The sequence below is a fragment of the Triturus cristatus genome, chromosome 5_2 (assembly GCF_964204655.1).
Source record: "Triturus cristatus chromosome 5_2, aTriCri1.1, whole genome shotgun sequence".
Classification (NCBI taxonomy): domain Eukaryota; kingdom Metazoa; phylum Chordata; class Amphibia; order Caudata; family Salamandridae; genus Triturus; species Triturus cristatus.
In genome coordinates, this window is record NC_140588.1 from 43784381 (window position 1) to 43802480 (window position 18100).

General features: G+C 46.4%; 1 protein-coding gene across 1 annotated transcript in view; it reads right to left on the reverse strand.

Moving 5' to 3' along the window:
- Positions 1-18100, reverse strand: part of LOC146822633 (dynein axonemal heavy chain 5-like) — a 971002-nt gene that overhangs the window by 357601 nt on the left and 595301 nt on the right. Inside the window, exon 58 of the mRNA XM_085606815.1 lies at positions 14827-15042. Within this exon, the coding sequence (XP_085462941.1) occupies positions 14827-15042 (216 nt within the window). The remainder of the gene's footprint in view (positions 1-14826; positions 15043-18100) is intronic.

Here is an 18100-nt window from a genome sequence, read left to right on the forward strand (position 1 = left end):
ATTTGTCATAGAACAAAGCACACAATATTTGTACACTAAACCTCCAGAAAAATGACACCTATTAAAAAAACTGTTCATCTTTTATTCCCATTGTTGGAATGTCCATGCAACTTGTGACCAAAATCAACAATTACCTGAGATGACCAAGGGCCTCATTTTCAGTTTGTGCGTCTGTCTGTCGAACCAGTGGTGTGGCGGAGGTACCACCATCGTCACACCAGTTATGGACAGACCACCAAATATTCAGTTGGTCACAGGATCGTCAGATATTTCCCCCTCAAAGGATAATGGAACTGCTTTCGGGGGGGAAAACTGCGTGTGCTTCTCCATTAGGAACGCTACTCATTTACATTGCTGTGCTGACCACCAAACAGGTGTTTTCGATGAAGTCAGCAGTGGTTTTGCTACTAGGATCAATGCATTTCCCGCCCTCAATATAAAATGCGGAACGCAGGGGAGGGGGGTGCAGAGCCCACCTTATATAGCGAATGTTGCATTATTGTTCCTCTCTAACTTAGGACTTAACTTTTTTGAGTGGTTTGTTAGGTCACTGACCAATGCGCTCCAAAGTAACTCTGCTAAAACACTACTGACCAGGTCTAAGTTTAATGTTGGGGGAGGTTGTTCAATAGTAGGTGTTTACTTTTGTCGTAACATTTCAAAAAACAAAATAAGAGTCTGTGTAAGCTTCATCAAAATACCGGTGATAAGGACAGGGAACTTATAAATAACTTTTCATATTGCAAAAAACAAGACCTGCGGGAAATACTGACAAAAATACTGTTACAAGAAGGAAAATTAATTTACCAAAACACCAAATCTAAATTTTCTTTCATTTAACATTAACATTTCTTTGTGTGCTGCTCCTTGTGTCGTGTATACACATCAGGGTGGAAGTTTGATCCAGCTGTGGGATTTTCTCAACTTTAGCCTTTCATAAGCCAAGCCCACGAACTGCAACATGTCAGCTTGTAGTGAATAAATGTACCTCACAAACGGATTGGATCAGAGACCGTGCAAAACTTGAGAAACGAAGTCGACAAAAGGCATCTGCCTTTGATGCAAAAAAAAGGTATCACTTTGCTCTCCTAGAGCAGTATGAGGATGTGGAAGTCATAATGTAGACAACAAAAGCTCAGTGGTGAAGTTAGAGTGCCAGGGGCCCACATTCGAGCAATCAAAATGGCCAGATTGCTGATTCGAAGTAATGCATCTTGTTAGATCTGGGGGTCTCTAGTTGGCAGGGTAGGTACCACTGTCCAAGTAGGGACCCTTGCTTCTAGTCAGGGAAAGGGGGATACACTGTTAAGATAACCCCTGCTCACCCTCTAGGTAGCTTGGCCTGAGCAGTCTAGGCTATCAAAGGCAATGTGTAAAGTATTTGTACCAACACTCACAGTAACACAGTGAAAACACCACAGATTTACTCCACACCAGTTTTAGAAAAATAAGGTATCTTTACTAAAAACTTCACAAGACCAAATATTACAGACAAACCAACATATAATTCAAAAAGGTTACTTTAAGGATAGTTCAAGAGTTTGCAGAAAGTACTCCAGGATGTCAAAGTCAGTGTCCTGCACAATGCGGCTCTCAACGCACAAGATGCGACACTTTCGTGCCCAACAGTACCTGTAGTTGCGATAAGGTTCCCAAAAGCTATAACAAGGAAGATGGCAAAGGCGATGCAATGCTCCTGAGATCCTGGGGAGGCTTTGCAGCAGCCCTGCTTCACGCAGCAGAGGTGGATGCGCCGGCTCCGATCTGTAGGGGGAGGATGCGGTACCTTTGGCTTTCGTTGCGTAGGTTTCTTGGGGGGAAGCTTCACGCACAGGTTCGATGCGACACTCTTCGATGTGGTGCGATGCGTGGCGCAGCGTTGCCTTCCGGCGCCGCAACTCTCGATGCGCCACGGAACGGGACTCTGCGTCGACGCACGCAGCGATTGGAGACTTTTCACGCACCGGCAGTGGTGCGGCCCGCAAACTGGTTCTGCGACAACCCTCGCAATGGCAGGAAGCTTCACGCTTCGGGACGATGCTCGACGCACTCGGCGATGCGGAGACTCTGCGTGTTGCGATGGTGCCGCGATGAAATTTTCCCCGCACTCTCGTCTTGCGACACGCAATCGGATGATGCGTTGGGTACCAGTCACTCTTGTTCACGCTTCTGCTTCCCAGCTCCCAAACACAGCAAAAACGACCTCCTGAGGCCCCAAGACTGGGCAAGCACTCCAAGGCAGGTCAGAACTCTCTCAGCAGAGTTCCAGGGGAGCTGGTGGTGAAGTCCTTTTGTTCCTGGGACTTCTTAACAGGGAGCCAGCTCTTCTCAGGCCCTTGGAGATCAGAATCAAAAGAAGGGGACACAGCAAAGTCCTTCCCCTCTCCTTGGCAGCAAAGCAAAACAGCAAGCAGGCAGTCTTCTCCTCTTCAGTGTCTTCCAGCTTTCTCCTTGGCAGAGGTTTCTTCTTAGTTCCAAAGTGATCTAAAGTTTTAGGTGTCTGGGGTCCTCTTCTTATACCCCTCCAAGCCTTTGTCTCTCTTTGTTCCAGTGGGGGGATTCCCCTGCTCAAACCGGTTCCTGGGTGTGCTCTGCTCTGGAGCACCTGGTTCCTTTCAGAGTGAGGGGCAGGGTCGTTAGACGCTCAGCAGGAGGTGGAGCCTTCTTTGTGCCAGCAGAGGCAGAGTCCTCAGCCTGGCCAGCAGGGGGTGGAGCCAGCTTTGTGTTTGTCAGGGGCAGCCCTATTCAAGCCCAGGGACTACTCCTCCCACCCATCTAAAGCAGATCTCCCTATTCACCCTGCTGCTGACTCATCCAGGCTCCTGGAGCCACCTAGCCCATCACATGACACCCTTCAGCCAACCAGTACACAGGCACACAGGAAGGTTAAACAGGAGAATAGCTACTTTCTAAAAAGTGCTATTCTCACACAGTGAATTTAAAAACCATCTTGCTAAAAAGATGTATGATTAAATTCTGAACACAGAGATACCAAACTTGGATTTTCTATCTTGCCCTTATGGGAAGATAGGCATGTAAACAGCCTTCCCCATTCTATCCTATGGGCAAGATAGCCTCTCAGCAGTGAAAAACGAAAATGGCTGTAATTCACTACCAGGGCATGTTACACACCTCAGTACATGCCCTACCTTTCAGATACACGGCACCCAGCCCAGGGGGGTACCTAGGGCCACCATAGGGATGCCTGACATGTACAGAAAGGGAAGGTTAAGGCCTGGTCAGTGGGTGCACTGGCCAGGTCGACATGGCAGTCCTGGACTGCACATAGGCACTGCAAGCAGGCCTAAGACATCATTTTAGCGCTACTCCTGTGGGTGGCACAATCAGTGCTGCAGCCCACTAGTAGCATTTGAATCACCAGCCCTGGCACACGCAGTGCACTTTACTAGGGGCTAACAGGTGAAACAAATATACCAATCATGGATAACCAATCAATATAATAATTTAGACAGAGAGCATATGCACTTTAGCACTGATCAGCAGTGGTAAAGTGCCCAGAGTCTTATTGCCAACAACCACGGTTCAGAAAAAATAAAGGAGGAAGAAGCAAAAAGTTTGGGGATAACCCTGCAAAAAGGGCCGTTTCCAACACAACCCCCTTCCAGCCTAAAGCCAGGGTAGACCAAGCGATACCTCGATGGGATTCCCTGCTTAAGGCGAGAGAACACGGAAACTGGCCCACACAGCAGGGCACTATTCCTGTTCTATGCCTTCCTGAACCTGGTTGGATCTCTCCATCCATACTCTCAGGGTCCACCACGCCAACCCATGTGGAACCCATCTCCTCACCTGTGGACACCATCTGTGCAGCACCTATCCTTAACTTGCTCACAGGTGTGTCCCAACAGACAGACAGCAAGCCACAGTGACCACTGACAGTGGTCAAGGATGAGACCCAGGACTTATTCCTCTGAGGGCCCTCAAACCCCTGTGGCGTCAGAGGGTGGGGGGCGGTAGCCCCAGGTGCTTGGCACCCTTTGTCCACTCCCTTCCCTGTCAGGTCAGGTCTGACAACCTGGCACTGACCGACCAGCCCCGGGCCTGTATCCGGTGGCTGGACAGGAGGCTGGGGTAGGCTTTTCCATACCCAGTCCTCATCTTCCTTGGGGCTCTGTACCCTCCCACCTGGAGCGGTACTCCCTTCTAGAATGGTCAGGGCACCTGTGGCAGGTGTCCTGCACCATTCGCCCACCAGTTCAGGGGTTCTATCCTGCAACTGGGATCCCAGGTCAGGGGGGACACCCCGGACCTGGCCCTCCAACCTAGGGTCTAAACCCTCCAGGTGAACCGGGGTCAGAGGCGAGGACTCCCTCCCTCCGCACCCCCTTCCAGAGTGCTGCACCCTCCCCACTGGAGTGGTACCCCTGGAAGCCAAACCGGTCAGGACACAGCTTACAGATGTCCTTCCCCCCAGGTCAGGCAGATCCTGAACCTGGCCTCCCAACCCAGGGACTAAACCCTGCGGTTTCAAACCTGCCTGGCATGCCAGGACTTCTGGGGACTCACACAGTTTCGCCCCGAGGGTGACACATGACTCATGTGTCTCGTGACAGTCTGCCTGGCGCAGATCTCCCGGCCCCTGTCCACCTGACAGTGCTCGAAGATCCCCCAGGACAGAAGTGGTGTCACCATGGTCACTCCTAGGGGACTCAGCCCTTCTGGCTGGTCCCTGACCCACTGGTTCTCCCACTGGGGAACACATCCCCCTCTCACCCCTCAGTCTGGACTTCTGCACCCTCCCAACTGGAGCGGTACCGCCAGACACCAGAACCACTGGAGCTCTGTTTACAGAGGCTCCAGGTTCTCCTGACACTAGGAGATCCTCCTCAAATGGCCTACTAGCACTGTCTAGGCCCCCAACCTGGTGTTCCCTTAAGGAACCCTCCAGGCCCTGAGACTGGGTTTCGGGCACCTTGGGACCCACAGTCCCACACTCACCCCTTCTCCACTGAGACAGGACGTGAGCCCCTACACCCCTCCCACTACACTGGGACCTAACCGGGCTACACTGAACCTCTTCCACCTCACAGGTCTGGAAGATATCTGGGCCACTCCTTTTGGGATCACTCCCCACTGCCTCTCCAGACCTTTTGACATCCAACCAAAGGTCTGCCTCCAACGCAAGCTCTCTGGAACCAGAGAACTCACACTCCACCGGGTGTTGGCATAGCTCTGGAAAACAGGGACTTAAAATATGCTCTCCAACAAATGAATCACACAGCCCCCCACAGTTGTTAACCAAGCTACCGTTTGCCTCACCCTCCAGTGCCTCACACAAGTACCCCACACCACTCTCCTGAGATTGGCAAGACAGTATCTGACTGTCCCTCTCACACAACTCACACTCTTCTGGGCGGTCTTCACACTCACACACCAAGGTTTCTACCATGGGGGAACCCCTCTCCCTGTACCTCTCATCTAGGGTCAGTAGAGTGTCCCTCCCACCACTAGGAATATGGTCCCCTGTGCCAGTTCCCCAATCCACTTCAGGGACACTGCACTCCACTGGAACTACATCATAAACCTGAACCCCCTGGTGTATGTCAACCCCCTCCCTCAAGTTAGGTGCCACATCTCTGGGTGTTTGTACCTGTCTCTCAGCACTAGAAACTACAATCTTGCTGCCACCATCTGAGCTGGACTCCACCTCCAACTCAGCAAAGCTCACTTCTTGAGCTAACCATTCTTCTTCAGCTGAGACACTCATGGCCTCAAGCCTCTCGAGCTCCATATCAAGCTCCCTCATTCTTAATTCATGTGCCAAGGTCAATTTCAATTCTTCCAAGGCATAAATCTTCTTGCTCTCTTCTACTTTGTTTTGGGTTTCCATTTCCATCAGCTCAAGCCTCATGACTTCTAACTCATGATCTCTAGCCCTTTGATTTTCCTCCAACTCCTCTGGAGTGAGACTCCTACTGGAATGGGAGCTTCCAGCCCTTGAGACTGGTCCGACCATGGGCAGAGCTTGGGGAACAAAACCATTCTCTTCATCTGCATCATCTTCCTCTTGAGCCTCCCACCAGGCCTTCAAGACTCTTTGTAGCACATCCCTTCTAGATCCGCTTTTCACAGGGCAACCAAGGCCTTTGCAGAATTGCTTGAGTTCCTCAACCTTGTACGAATACAGATCCTCCATGGAAAACTCCAATTCTGCCCTCTCACTTGTTGCCACCTGAGACATGATGCTCTTGAAGAGTTACTCCAAAATAGAATCAAAAATACAGCATGTGGTTGTCTATTGGTCTGCACTTAAACTAGTGATGTACACCAATTACTGTGGGTCAAGTACAAATACAAGTTCAATCCTCACCGCTGACCACCAATGTTAGATCTGGGGGTCTCTAGTTGGCAGGGTAGGTACCACTGTCCAAGTAGGGACCCTTGCTTCTAGTCAGGGAAAGGGGGATACACTGTTAAGATAACCCCTGCTCACCCTCTAGGTAGCTTGGCCTGAGCAGTCTAGGCTATCAAAGGCAATGTGTAAAGTATTTGTACCAACACTCACAGTAACACAGTGAAAACACCACAGATTTACTCCACACCAGTTTTAGAAAAATAAGGTATCTTTACTAAAAACTTCACAAGACCAAATATTACAGACAAACCAACATATAATTCAAAAAGGTTACTTTAAGGATAGTTCAAGAGTTTGCAGAAAGTACTCCAGGATGTCAAAGTCAGTGTCCTGCACAATGCGGCTCTCAACGCACAAGATGCGACACTTTCGTGCCCAACAGTACCTGTAGTTGCGATAAGGTTCCCAAAAGCTATAACAAGGAAGATGGCAAAGGCGATGCGATGCTCCTGAGATCCTGGGGAGGCTTTGCAGCAGCCCTGCTTCACGCAGCAGAGGTGGATGCGCCGGCTCCGATCTGTAGGGGGAGGATGCGGTACCTTTGGCTTTCGTTGCGTAGGTTTCTTGGGGGGAAGCTTCACGCACAGGTTCGATGCGACACTCTTCGATGTGGTGCGATGCGTGGCGCAGCGTTGCCTTCCGGCGCCGCAACTCTCGATGCGCCACGGAACGGGACTCTGCGTCGACGCACGCAGCGATTGGAGACTTTTCACGCACCGGCAGTGGTGCGGCCCGCAAACTGGTTCTGCGACAACCCTCGCAATGGCAGGAAGCTTCACGCTTCGGGACGATGCTCGACGCACTCGGCGATGCGGAGACTCTGCGTGTTGCGATGGTGCCGCGATGAAATTTTCCCCGCACTCTCGTCTTGCGACACGCAATCGGATGATGCGTTGGGTACCAGTCACTCTTGTTCACGCTTCTGCTTCCCAGCTCCCAAACACAGCAAAAACGACCTCCTGAGGCCCCAAGACTGGGCAAGCACTCCAAGGCAGGTCAGAACTCTCTCAGCAGAGTTCCAGGGGAGCTGGTGGTGAAGTCCTTTTGTTCCTGGGACTTCTTAACAGGGAGCCAGCTCTTCTCAGGCCCTTGGAGATCAGAATCAAAAGAAGGGGACACAGCAAAGTCCTTCCCCTCTCCTTGGCAGCAAAGCAAAACAGCAAGCAGGCAGTCTTCTCCTCTTCAGTGTCTTCCAGCTTTCTCCTTGGCAGAGGTTTCTTCTTAGTTCCAAAGTGATCTAAAGTTTTAGGTGTCTGGGGTCCTCTTCTTATACCCCTCCAAGCCTTTGTCTCTCTTTGTTCCAGTGGGGGGATTCCCCTGCTCAAACCGGTTCCTGGGTGTGCTCTGCTCTGGAGCACCTGGTTCCTTTCAGAGTGAGGGGCAGGGTCGTTAGACGCTCAGCAGGAGGTGGAGCCTTCTTTGTGCCAGCAGAGGCAGAGTCCTCAGCCTGGCCAGCAGGGGGTGGAGCCAGCTTTGTGTTTGTCAGGGGCAGCCCTATTCAAGCCCAGGGACTACTCCTCCCACCCATCTAAAGCAGATCTCCCTATTCACCCTGCTGCTGACTCATCCAGGCTCCTGGAGCCACCTAGCCCATCACATGACACCCTTCAGCCAACCAGTACACAGGCACACAGGAAGGTTAAACAGGAGAATAGCTACTTTCTAAAAAGTGCTATTCTCACACAGTGAATTTAAAAACCATCTTGCTAAAAAGATGTATGATTAAATTCTGAACACAGAGATACCAAACTTGGATTTTCTATCTTGCCCTTATGGGAAGATAGGCATGTAAACAGCCTTCCCCATTCTATCCTATGGGCAAGATAGCCTCTCAGCAGTGAAAAACGAAAATGGCTGTAATTCACTACCAGGGCATGTTACACACCTCAGTACATGCCCTACCTTTCAGATACACTGCACCCAGCCCAGGGGGGTACCTAGGGCCACCATAGGGATGCCTGACATGTACAGAAAGGGAAGGTTAAGGCCTGGTCAGTGGGTGCACTGGCCAGGTCGACATGGCAGTCCTGGACTGCACATAGGCACTGCAAGCAGGCCTAAGACATCATTTTAGCGCTACTCCTGTGGGTGGCACAATCAGTGCTGCAGCCCACTAGTAGCATTTGAATCACCAGCCCTGGCACACGCAGTGCACTTTACTAGGGGCTAACAGGTGAAACAAATATACCAATCATGGATAACCAATCAATATAATAATTTAGACAGAGAGCATATGCACTTTAGCACTGATCAGCAGTGGTAAAGTGCCCAGAGTCTTATTGCCAACAACCACGGTTCAGAAAAAATAAAGGAGGAAGAAGCAAAAAGTTTGGGGATAACCCTGCAAAAAGGGCCGTTTCCAACACATCTATAATTCGGGTGCTTGGAGCCCCCGTCACATTCAAGGGCCACAGTGCCGCTGCGCCTGCTGGCCTACTGACAGTTACACCCCTGTGTCTAGTACAATCAGATAAACACAAGATTTACATAAGCACAATATCTGTAATACCTTTAAATGCCTTGAAAAGTGGGAAAACAGCAAAGGACTTGTTCAAACATAACACAGTCATGGCACTGAATAGCAGCTGGACTGAGGGATACAATGAAAGGCATCGTCTTAGGGTAACAATGCTGTGTAAAATCCATATGTGTGTTATGTAAAAGTGTAGGAGTCGTGTCTCCTAACGCACTTCTAAGCTCCCGAAGGAGGGGAAAGGAGAAGGCGATTGGGGGGTGGGAGGGCCTGCTAAACACTTACACTGGTACAAGACTTCAACAATGTGATGGACAGAGCAGTGATTGACAGGCGGATTTAAGGACAGGTAGCTTTAAAAATCTGTTTGCAATGCTTCTCTGCTGTTCTGTTCTGAGGGAACTAAGGAGGGGGATGCATGGAGAGGGGGTGCATGGAGAGGGGGTGCATGGAGAGGACAGCTTTTCTTTCATTCAAGGGCTCATGGATCGTTTTCCCAACTAGATTACTGTCTGTTCTGGGCTGCTCTTGCTAGGTTTCATAGTTCAAAATACTTGGACAAGGCCATTCTTGACTTTCACAAAAACTAAAAGTCAAGTAAGCCTTAAGGTATTTAAAGGACCTAGGACTGGGCATGGATGTTTGGGAATGGAGCGTTAATGGCTGAGAGCTGCAACATGCTGAGATACATAGCTCTGAGGAGAGCCTAGGCACTTTAGAAGCGGAGTGTTCCTGTGGGAGATTTGCAAGTCTGTCCTTAGGGGTCATGCTGTTCCTCGAGTGATAACCACTAGACAAACTAACATGCAATAGGCGATATCCCTGGAGGAAGGTTTAGTGGCTATGATTGTCACTTTCACAGGTGGTTTGACGCAATGGTAAAGATGCTTCCATGAAAGAAAAGGGTACCCACTAGGTGTTTGTACAGGAAGAGACCAAGACAGAGGCGTTATGCAGGTAAATGCAGCCCCAGCAAGTCCGGGGGCCCCCACTCTTCAGAGGGGCCTCATTCAGCCTAAGGCCTATCCATTTCTGTGAAATATGTGAGTCTGTCAATCCCTATCATTTTGTGTTATGCCAGGGGATCAAGATGCATTACTTTGGTACACTTAGGTGTTTATGAGTGTGGCAATAAAGCACTTAAGGTGATAGCATGCCTGAGCAGTTTGTATACTTACCTCCGTTAGGCCATAATCCGGAGTTTACTACCCCCACCCTGCCCCTCCCCCGCCCTGCATCACCGTCCAGCAGCACTCCCTCCAGGAGCCACTACTGTGCCTGAGCAGACAAGCAGTAGAAAGCAGGTAGATGGAGTCAGTAGAAAACTAAAAAACACTGTGGTGCGGCGGAGCTTGAAGTTTGCTAAAGTGTAATCTTCACTTTCCAAAACTGCAGAGAGAGCATTTAAGTATCTTGGGGTGGTAGTTGCTAGGTCCCATGCAAGTGCAGTTTTGACAAGTTACTGGTACAGTTTTAGAAAGGCACAAAACATCCCTTTCACCACTGGGCTGAGTACCACTTTTTAAGATGGCGGCATTGCACAGACTCCTCTACATGAGTCAGAACACCCTGCTGTAGAGATGTCCAAATGGTACCTAATGACTGGTGCTAAATTATGGCTATTGTACGTAGCGGCCTTACAGTGTCACTACAAACAGGCCCTAGAACCCACTAATCTGCAAAAAATGCCCTCAAACATATTATGAGAAACTAAGGACCAACGTAGCACATTATTTTTCTGGGTCTCCAAAAATACTCGTGCCAGAGCTGGGTGTGGCTATCACCTAGTGGCATCAGCATACAAGGGTTCTAACCCAAGATCTCAATTCCAGGAGCAACCAGGGCACAAAATAGCCCGTGCAGCCATACTAAGCTGTACCAAAATAAAATGGATCTTACCATGCATTCCAAAGGACCAGTCCCATTCCACGATGGCTGCGTCCTTACATTGCATAGAGGTAGACATTTTGCATAGAGGTAGACATTTTGCACTCCGCAAAAAACTCTAAAATACATGTATAACTCTGCTTTGCATCTTTGCAACTATTTAACATGTTACTCCTGGTTGTGAGTATCATCCTGTGTATTGTGAAAAGTGAACCACAGTACTAAAGACTCCTCTGGACTTAATGGACAATTTTGCACCTTGCACTCACCTATGCTCAGGGTGTATAAAGTGAATTTACTGGCTGTGATGTTTTCCTGAGAGGCCTAAGAATGTGGCCTTTGGGTTCCTACCTGGGCTCAGCATATAGGATACATACCGGACATATGTAGCAAGTGACTCTTTTCTGAAACCCCCTATCAACTTAGTTATCTACCTACAAGTGGTTGGTGAACACCTTAAATTAAACACCCTCTCCATTTGCAGGTAGGCTTACCCAGAAACACCCATAATCTCATTGCTAACACAAAATTACATCATGCATTTGTAAATGCACTTTACATTTGTAACAATTCTACCAATTCTGATTCTGCAAATCAGGTCTGGGAATTTGCTCATATTGATAAAAATTGTGTTACCAAAAGCATCCACTGTTTTGTGCAGACAAAAATAAATATTCCACTTTCAGGGGCTGACTGCAAGAACTTGCAGTCTATGCTTTGTTCCTCCACATTAATAAGGCCCTTTCGATTACATAAAGTGCATAATGGATCAGTGAAGTGGTTTAACTAAACGCAGATCGGCAGTTGTGCAGGTACACTGCTAATGGCAGGAATTTCAGGAGCAACTCACAACATTTTACAAGATAATATTGCCCACATGTCTCCAATATGGCAGGACATCAGCATGCCAAACCTAGACTTTAGTTTTCCAAATCTTTATTCTCAGCTGTGTTCTCACAAGTGGTTCAGTTGAAGCAAATCAATGCAAAGAGTCTCATTTAGAGACTGGGGAGAGCTGAAAATCTTCTCATTTCTGGAGGAAACTGTAATTATGGAGAAGAGGTTACCAGCTTAACATCCTTCATAATAGTGAAATACCGATGATAATGGAGAGAACATTAAGGCACGTGTTTCTAAATAGGGAAATGCAATTCAGCTGGCCCGTTCTACACTGTAATCAGGGGTTCCTTCAGTGTTTAAAGGATTTCCCATTCTCATCAAACTAAATAAGAACCTGAATCTCTAAGAATGCACGAATCAGTAAAATGAAGACTTGAGCTGGAAAAGTGGTTCCCTGATGACACAGACCGTCTTGTCACCCACACAGGGAGCACACATTTTTTACGGTTCAAATTATTTTTCACCCTCCCCACGGCTTCCGTCGGTCAACTATGCCCAGCAGGCATTCCTCGGTATGCTAGCTGAGGATTTGGAAAAAATACAATGCTCAGCTCACAATAAGTTGTTCCATCTTCCTCCCTGCACAAGAAACACCTTGATCCACCTAGATTTCGATCTTACTCAACAAAAACTAAAAGAGCTGGCCGACTTTGCAAAGTATTTTTTTCCTTGCAACCGCGGCCCCGGGCAACTCTATGAACAGTGGCATAACGAATGTTGAGGGGGGCCCCCCTGCCACGTACAGGGAGGGGCCCCCACGCTGGATTTAATCTGGAGGTCTAGGGCCTGAGTACTGTGCTGAGGGGGCCCCCTGCAAAAAGTACAAGGAAAAAGTATGGAGAGATCAATCACTCATTTATGTTACCCCAAGGGACCATAAATTACCTTGACATGCGCATATAAAGTGAATAAGAGAGAGGTGTGATACCTCTGGCGCAAAGAGGACTACCTCTGAATGTAACACTCGGATTTATGAGTGTACATGTGTTTATGTAATAGTTAGGGTAGTGTATATGTTGTATATATTGTATATATGTTTTTGTAGTGATCATGATTTATGTTTGATTGGTATGTGTATATATATATTTTGTTTTGTGTTTAGTTTATGTGTAAATTTATGTACCAGGGTCCCGCCGATGGATATTTATATCTTACAATATTTTGAATAATTTCTTTCACAAAAATATTAAAAAGCCAAGGTAATTTATGGTCCCTTGGGCTAAAATAAATGAGTGATTGATCCCTCCATACTTTTTCCTTGTACTTTTTGTAGATGTTTCATGATCAGGTATAGGAGGGTCATTTGGGCATACCCCTGTTTTTTGGAGTGAGGGAGCCCCCTGCAGCTCTTGGGGCCCCCACACTGCGGGGGCCTGTGTTACGCCCCTGTGTATGAAGGCACTATCATTTTCACTAGACCAAACAACCCCTGGTCCTTAAAAATTGGGGCAGCAAAGGAATCCTTGCAACTGGCTACGGAGAACTGGGATGCAAATATTATTTATTATACAACCATTACAACAACAATAAATAAGCAACTGTGTCTTCGGTCCTGTACCCTAGATTGGGAAACTCTCCAGGCAATGGATCTCCATGAAGCCATGAAACTCCAGTAACCATTCCCAACAACAAAGCCCCACCTCAATCAGGCCGTGGGTAAACAGGCCTTAAATCAAATCTTAGCAACACGGCTGTCTCCGCTTCCCTTAAGAGAACTGTACCCAACCTAGAAATCGCTTGTTCGCATCATAGAGTGCAGGCTGTGCAAATATAAAAGGGAATCATTGGTTCACATACTTTTATGCTGCCCGGCATTGCGACAGGCCAGCCGAATCCATGTTAGGCCTATCTTCCTCCACCAAGGCACCAGCACAGCAAATTAAGCCATTTGCTAACTTTATACCTTTGACACTGTGAAAGACATGGCCAACTTTGGCAAATTTGTACTGCACGCATGCACCCTCGGAAAGATAAAATGGCCACAGTAGGGAGGGAACAATGGCCAGACAAATCTTACGCCACTAGGGTCCTTGCTTCTACATGATCTTTTATTGCTTGCAGATCCTAAGTCTTCATGAACATTTAGACACAACACATTCTACGCACGGCTGCATAGATACGTTGCAGTAAAATACAGTTCTCTCTTGTCTCGCATGTTGGGCTAAAAAGCACTGGCTCTTTATTGAAGACCCCCAATCGAATACAACCAAACTCTCACAATAGCTCTGCTTCAAATTTGCAACAAAGAAAATGTATTCGGCTACAAAGCACTGGGACGAGAACTAATTTATTACACATCAAATTGTTGATATCATTTTAGAGCATTTTTGTATTTAAATTTGATTTTAAATTGGACTGTTCTTCTGTCTCTTATGCCTTTTGATAGTAATGATTTTAAGTAATCGCACAAAAATAAAATGTCTTAATTCATTCTATACCTTTTGCAACCTGTCAGGAATCGACACAATTTATTCAACGATAAAGAAGAGAATGCCATGATCAAAAGCTTAAGCCTCTTTCTAGAAGGGATAGTAAATAGCTCCATTGTACTAAAAAAATACACAGATGCATTGTCCGACAGTGTTTAGAATATCAGAACTGGCCCTGCTGTGCATGACCATACCCAGTATTCTGTACAGAGCATTATTAAAGCAATGCGTGTTCTGATTTTGATATTTGCTCCCAAAATGAAATAGACCAATAGTTTCAACTGTCCAGGCGTTAAAACTTTCTTCTGTATTTTTTCTTGTAAAGGCAGTAACAGATCGATCAGGAAAGGTTGCAGTTTTGTTTTAATTTTTAAAACACGCCCTAAAATTGCCCATCTCAAACCAAAAAAGAAGACTGCCCTACTCAAACCAAAAAAGAAGACTGCCTTACTCAAACCAAAAAAGAAGACTGCCCTACTCAAACCAAAAAAGAAGACTGCCCTACTCAAACCAAAAAAGAAGACTGCCTTACTCAAACCAAAAAAGAAGACTGACTTACTCAAACCAAAAAAGAAGACTGCCTTACTCAAACCAAAAAAGAAGACTGCCTTACTCAAAGCAAAAAAGAAGACAACTGTATAAAACTCCGAAAATTTGAACAAACCCTGATGCCTCTCTTTATTAAAAAGACTATTAGAGGGAAAAAGTGTTACATTTTCCTGGACTAGTCATAATAGATATGAATAAGAAGAGAAGCGTACCTTTTGAAAAGTAAGCAACATATTGAGGAATCCCGAGTTGTTCATCAGTTTCTGGGCTTCGCCCCAGGATGGCTTCACGCATGGCCGCTCGGGGTCGAGAGTAACTGGGTCTGTCTTTCTTTGGAACAGAATCAGCACACAGTCCATGATTCTCATGATCAAATGGGGAGGCTTGCCTAGTTTGCGTACAGTTGCAATATCTGCTGGTTTAATAGTCTGAAAACAAAAATAAAAACATGTATTTACATTTAAAACGAACTGCTCGAATCATAGCAACCCTAATTTACCTGCCACAAATTTATTTTATATGCAAACACTTGGCATTTATGATAGGGACGCTCATCCTTGGGGAGACCCTCTTCTTTGTTCAGTGCCTGCATTTTACTGCTGATGGATGTTTGAATGTGATTCTAAAAAGGAGCTGATTAACTGTATTCATAATCAGTGGTGGCCGGTTCAGGTAAGAGCGGTGAGGCGGTGTGGGAGCGGGGCAGGGGATGGGTGAAATCAACAGACAACACCAAGGGAAAATAAAATCTAAAAAAAAAGAAAACACTTACCTTGTGCCCGCCGTATCGCCGACTCAGCGATGTGTTGAGAGCATAGTAAGTGGGTTTCTTTTTTTAAATGTTATTTTCCCTTGTCGTCTGTCGACTTTACCCCCTATTCCCAGTACCCGCCTCTCCCCACCACTCTTACTTTCACCGGTCACAGCTGTTCATAATGCTAAGTAGCATATTCTGGGAATTACTTTTGACAGCTATGTAGTGATGTAGTGTGCTACTTACCTTCATATTACATTGTTAAGAAGATGTTACAGGAATCAAGGAAATTCCCAGTCTTAAGGACTGTGATGATAAACCTCGTCTCACTTGCCATACTTAAAATGGTAGACCAAGGATGACCAATGCTCATCCGTGAGGTCTAGCGCCATGTAAGATTTCCAGAAAATCCATGTAAATTAAACCTATTCACAATTAAACTGCAGGCAATAATTTACATTATCAAATGGTTATGCTGAAAATCTGGCACTCATGGGCCAACATCAGGCAACTCAGCGGCGGACCCTACTTGTCGTGAGTCATCACATAACTTGTTTTCACGGCTTGTCGCAAGCTCAGAGGAACTTACTCTATCATACAGAGTCACAAAAAGCATTCAAGAAAACATCTACCTGCAACCTGTATCCCTAGCACTGGTTCCAAAGCTTCGTAAATCGCTGGGCAAAGCACTAAGGACCACTGTTCACAATAGTCAGGATTTATTTAAAGTTTTCCAGAAGTCAGTGAAAATATATTGGTATTACTAGACAAGAAAGGAATGGATAACTAGGAGAATCAGATATTTAAGGCAGGACTGGCCAGTTCTTAGTAAGCTTTAGCTGCCACCAAATCTGAAGTGTCTTAGGCCTTTAGGAACTTAAATGTTTGGCTGAATGCTGGATTCATCAATTGAGTTAATACAGAGATTCAAAATTTCAAGTTCTTGTTTCAAGAGATCATTGTTGACCAGTGGAGCTGCCTGAGCAACACATCGCTTTTGCATTATCGAAGGCCAATGGACACTGCCTTCTCTGAAAACATCCCTTTGTCACATCAACCTTGTAGGGCTAGAGTACTTGATACCTCTCCTTCGCGGGCCCCTAGTCTCTCTTGTATGGCTCTATCTGGTAAGCAGGCCACCTCTCTAAAATAAATGCACAGTCATTCTGTTGCTTTACGGTTAGTAGTGAGGTGGGTTGTCTAAACTGCCAGTAATTCCATCATATTTGTTCTCTTTTGCCCTGGTACATCCCACAGTCTCACTTTAGTGTGCTGCAGAAAGGCATAACTTGTAGCCAACTTCTAAAGCAAACCTCTGGTCGGGTGCCATGATCACAGAAAACTGACTCCCTGGTTTGATTGCAAAGTAGGATGACCGCCTCACTCCATGTTAACAGCAACACTATTTCAAGTCTGGAACATTTATTTCACCACCTAAAGCAGTCTAGGTATTGTAGGCTTGGTTCATATACACTGACCTAATTAGACTAACACACCTGATTACAGTTATTTGCAGATGTAAAGTCTCGGAATGAAAACAGCATCTTTAATGACATGGAGTGAGCTAATCACCCTATTCCAGAGCCATTCTAAGGTCATGGGGCCTGCAATTCACAAAATCACAGGATTTGCGACCACAAAATGGCATTTTTCCATGAATAAAATCAATTTGTGAGTTGTAAAACCATTATCAATTTCCTTGATCCATTCCGAATCACAATTAAAATGGGCTGTGACTGAGGGTCCTCTACTAATTGCAGTTCGCAATGGTATGCATCAATAATTTGTACGCATGCCACTGAAAAGTTACTGATTCCCAACAACAATGGTAACAGATTGACAAAGGGGAAGCTGTCCCCATTGAATAGATTCCTCTTTAGGAATAATATTGGCGATCTCATGGGGGCAGGCAGTGGTCCAAGGCACCTCTGCCATCTTGCTACGGTGTGTTTTTAAAGCATCACTGATTCAGAAGGAAATCACATTTAGGAATGCAAACACAGGGATGGTGATCTGTTGTTCCTTGCAGGCTACCAAAACTATGTTTGTAACCAATCACAGGCGTGACTAACTAAGATCATTAGGTAGGTTGTCCTGCAACCTGTGCCACTGAGCATTTTGTGGAATTACTTATGAATGCATAAGTCACATTCCAAACTTAAAGCCCATTCACAAATATTGGTGCGCAATTAGCGACCACTTTTTGCAAAGTCTTTTCATACATCTGGCCACAGGTTCTCACCCAAGTCCACCATGCCAGACACAGAAGATGGTTTATGAGAAGTGATGGATGTCTTTAAGAAAATTAAACAGCTGTGAAGTAGAATGGTATACAGTGTCCTGCTGCCAGGCCTAAAATAGAGTGCACCAGGGCTTAATTTGTACAAAAATAAGTGCCAGAGCCCAAGCTATATCTCAGAAGGCCAATGCAGTGTGCATCACCCACCTATCCATCCAGTACTGCCACTGCAACTTACTAACCATCACACTCCCAAAAATGTGACAATGTGGCTATTTCAAGTTGCCCTTAACTCTAAGCCTGACTCTAAGAATGGTCTTGAAGTGCTAGTATTGCACTGGTCAGCTCCTCATAAATGGCGGAGGAGCGTCGCCCTGTCTGCTGTGAGCGCAGCAGGCAAACACTAATAAAGAAAATGGCATAATAATGCCTTTTTTAAACCAGCTTGCACTGTATAAAGCGTGAAGCAGAGGGCCGGCTGAATCCTGCTATT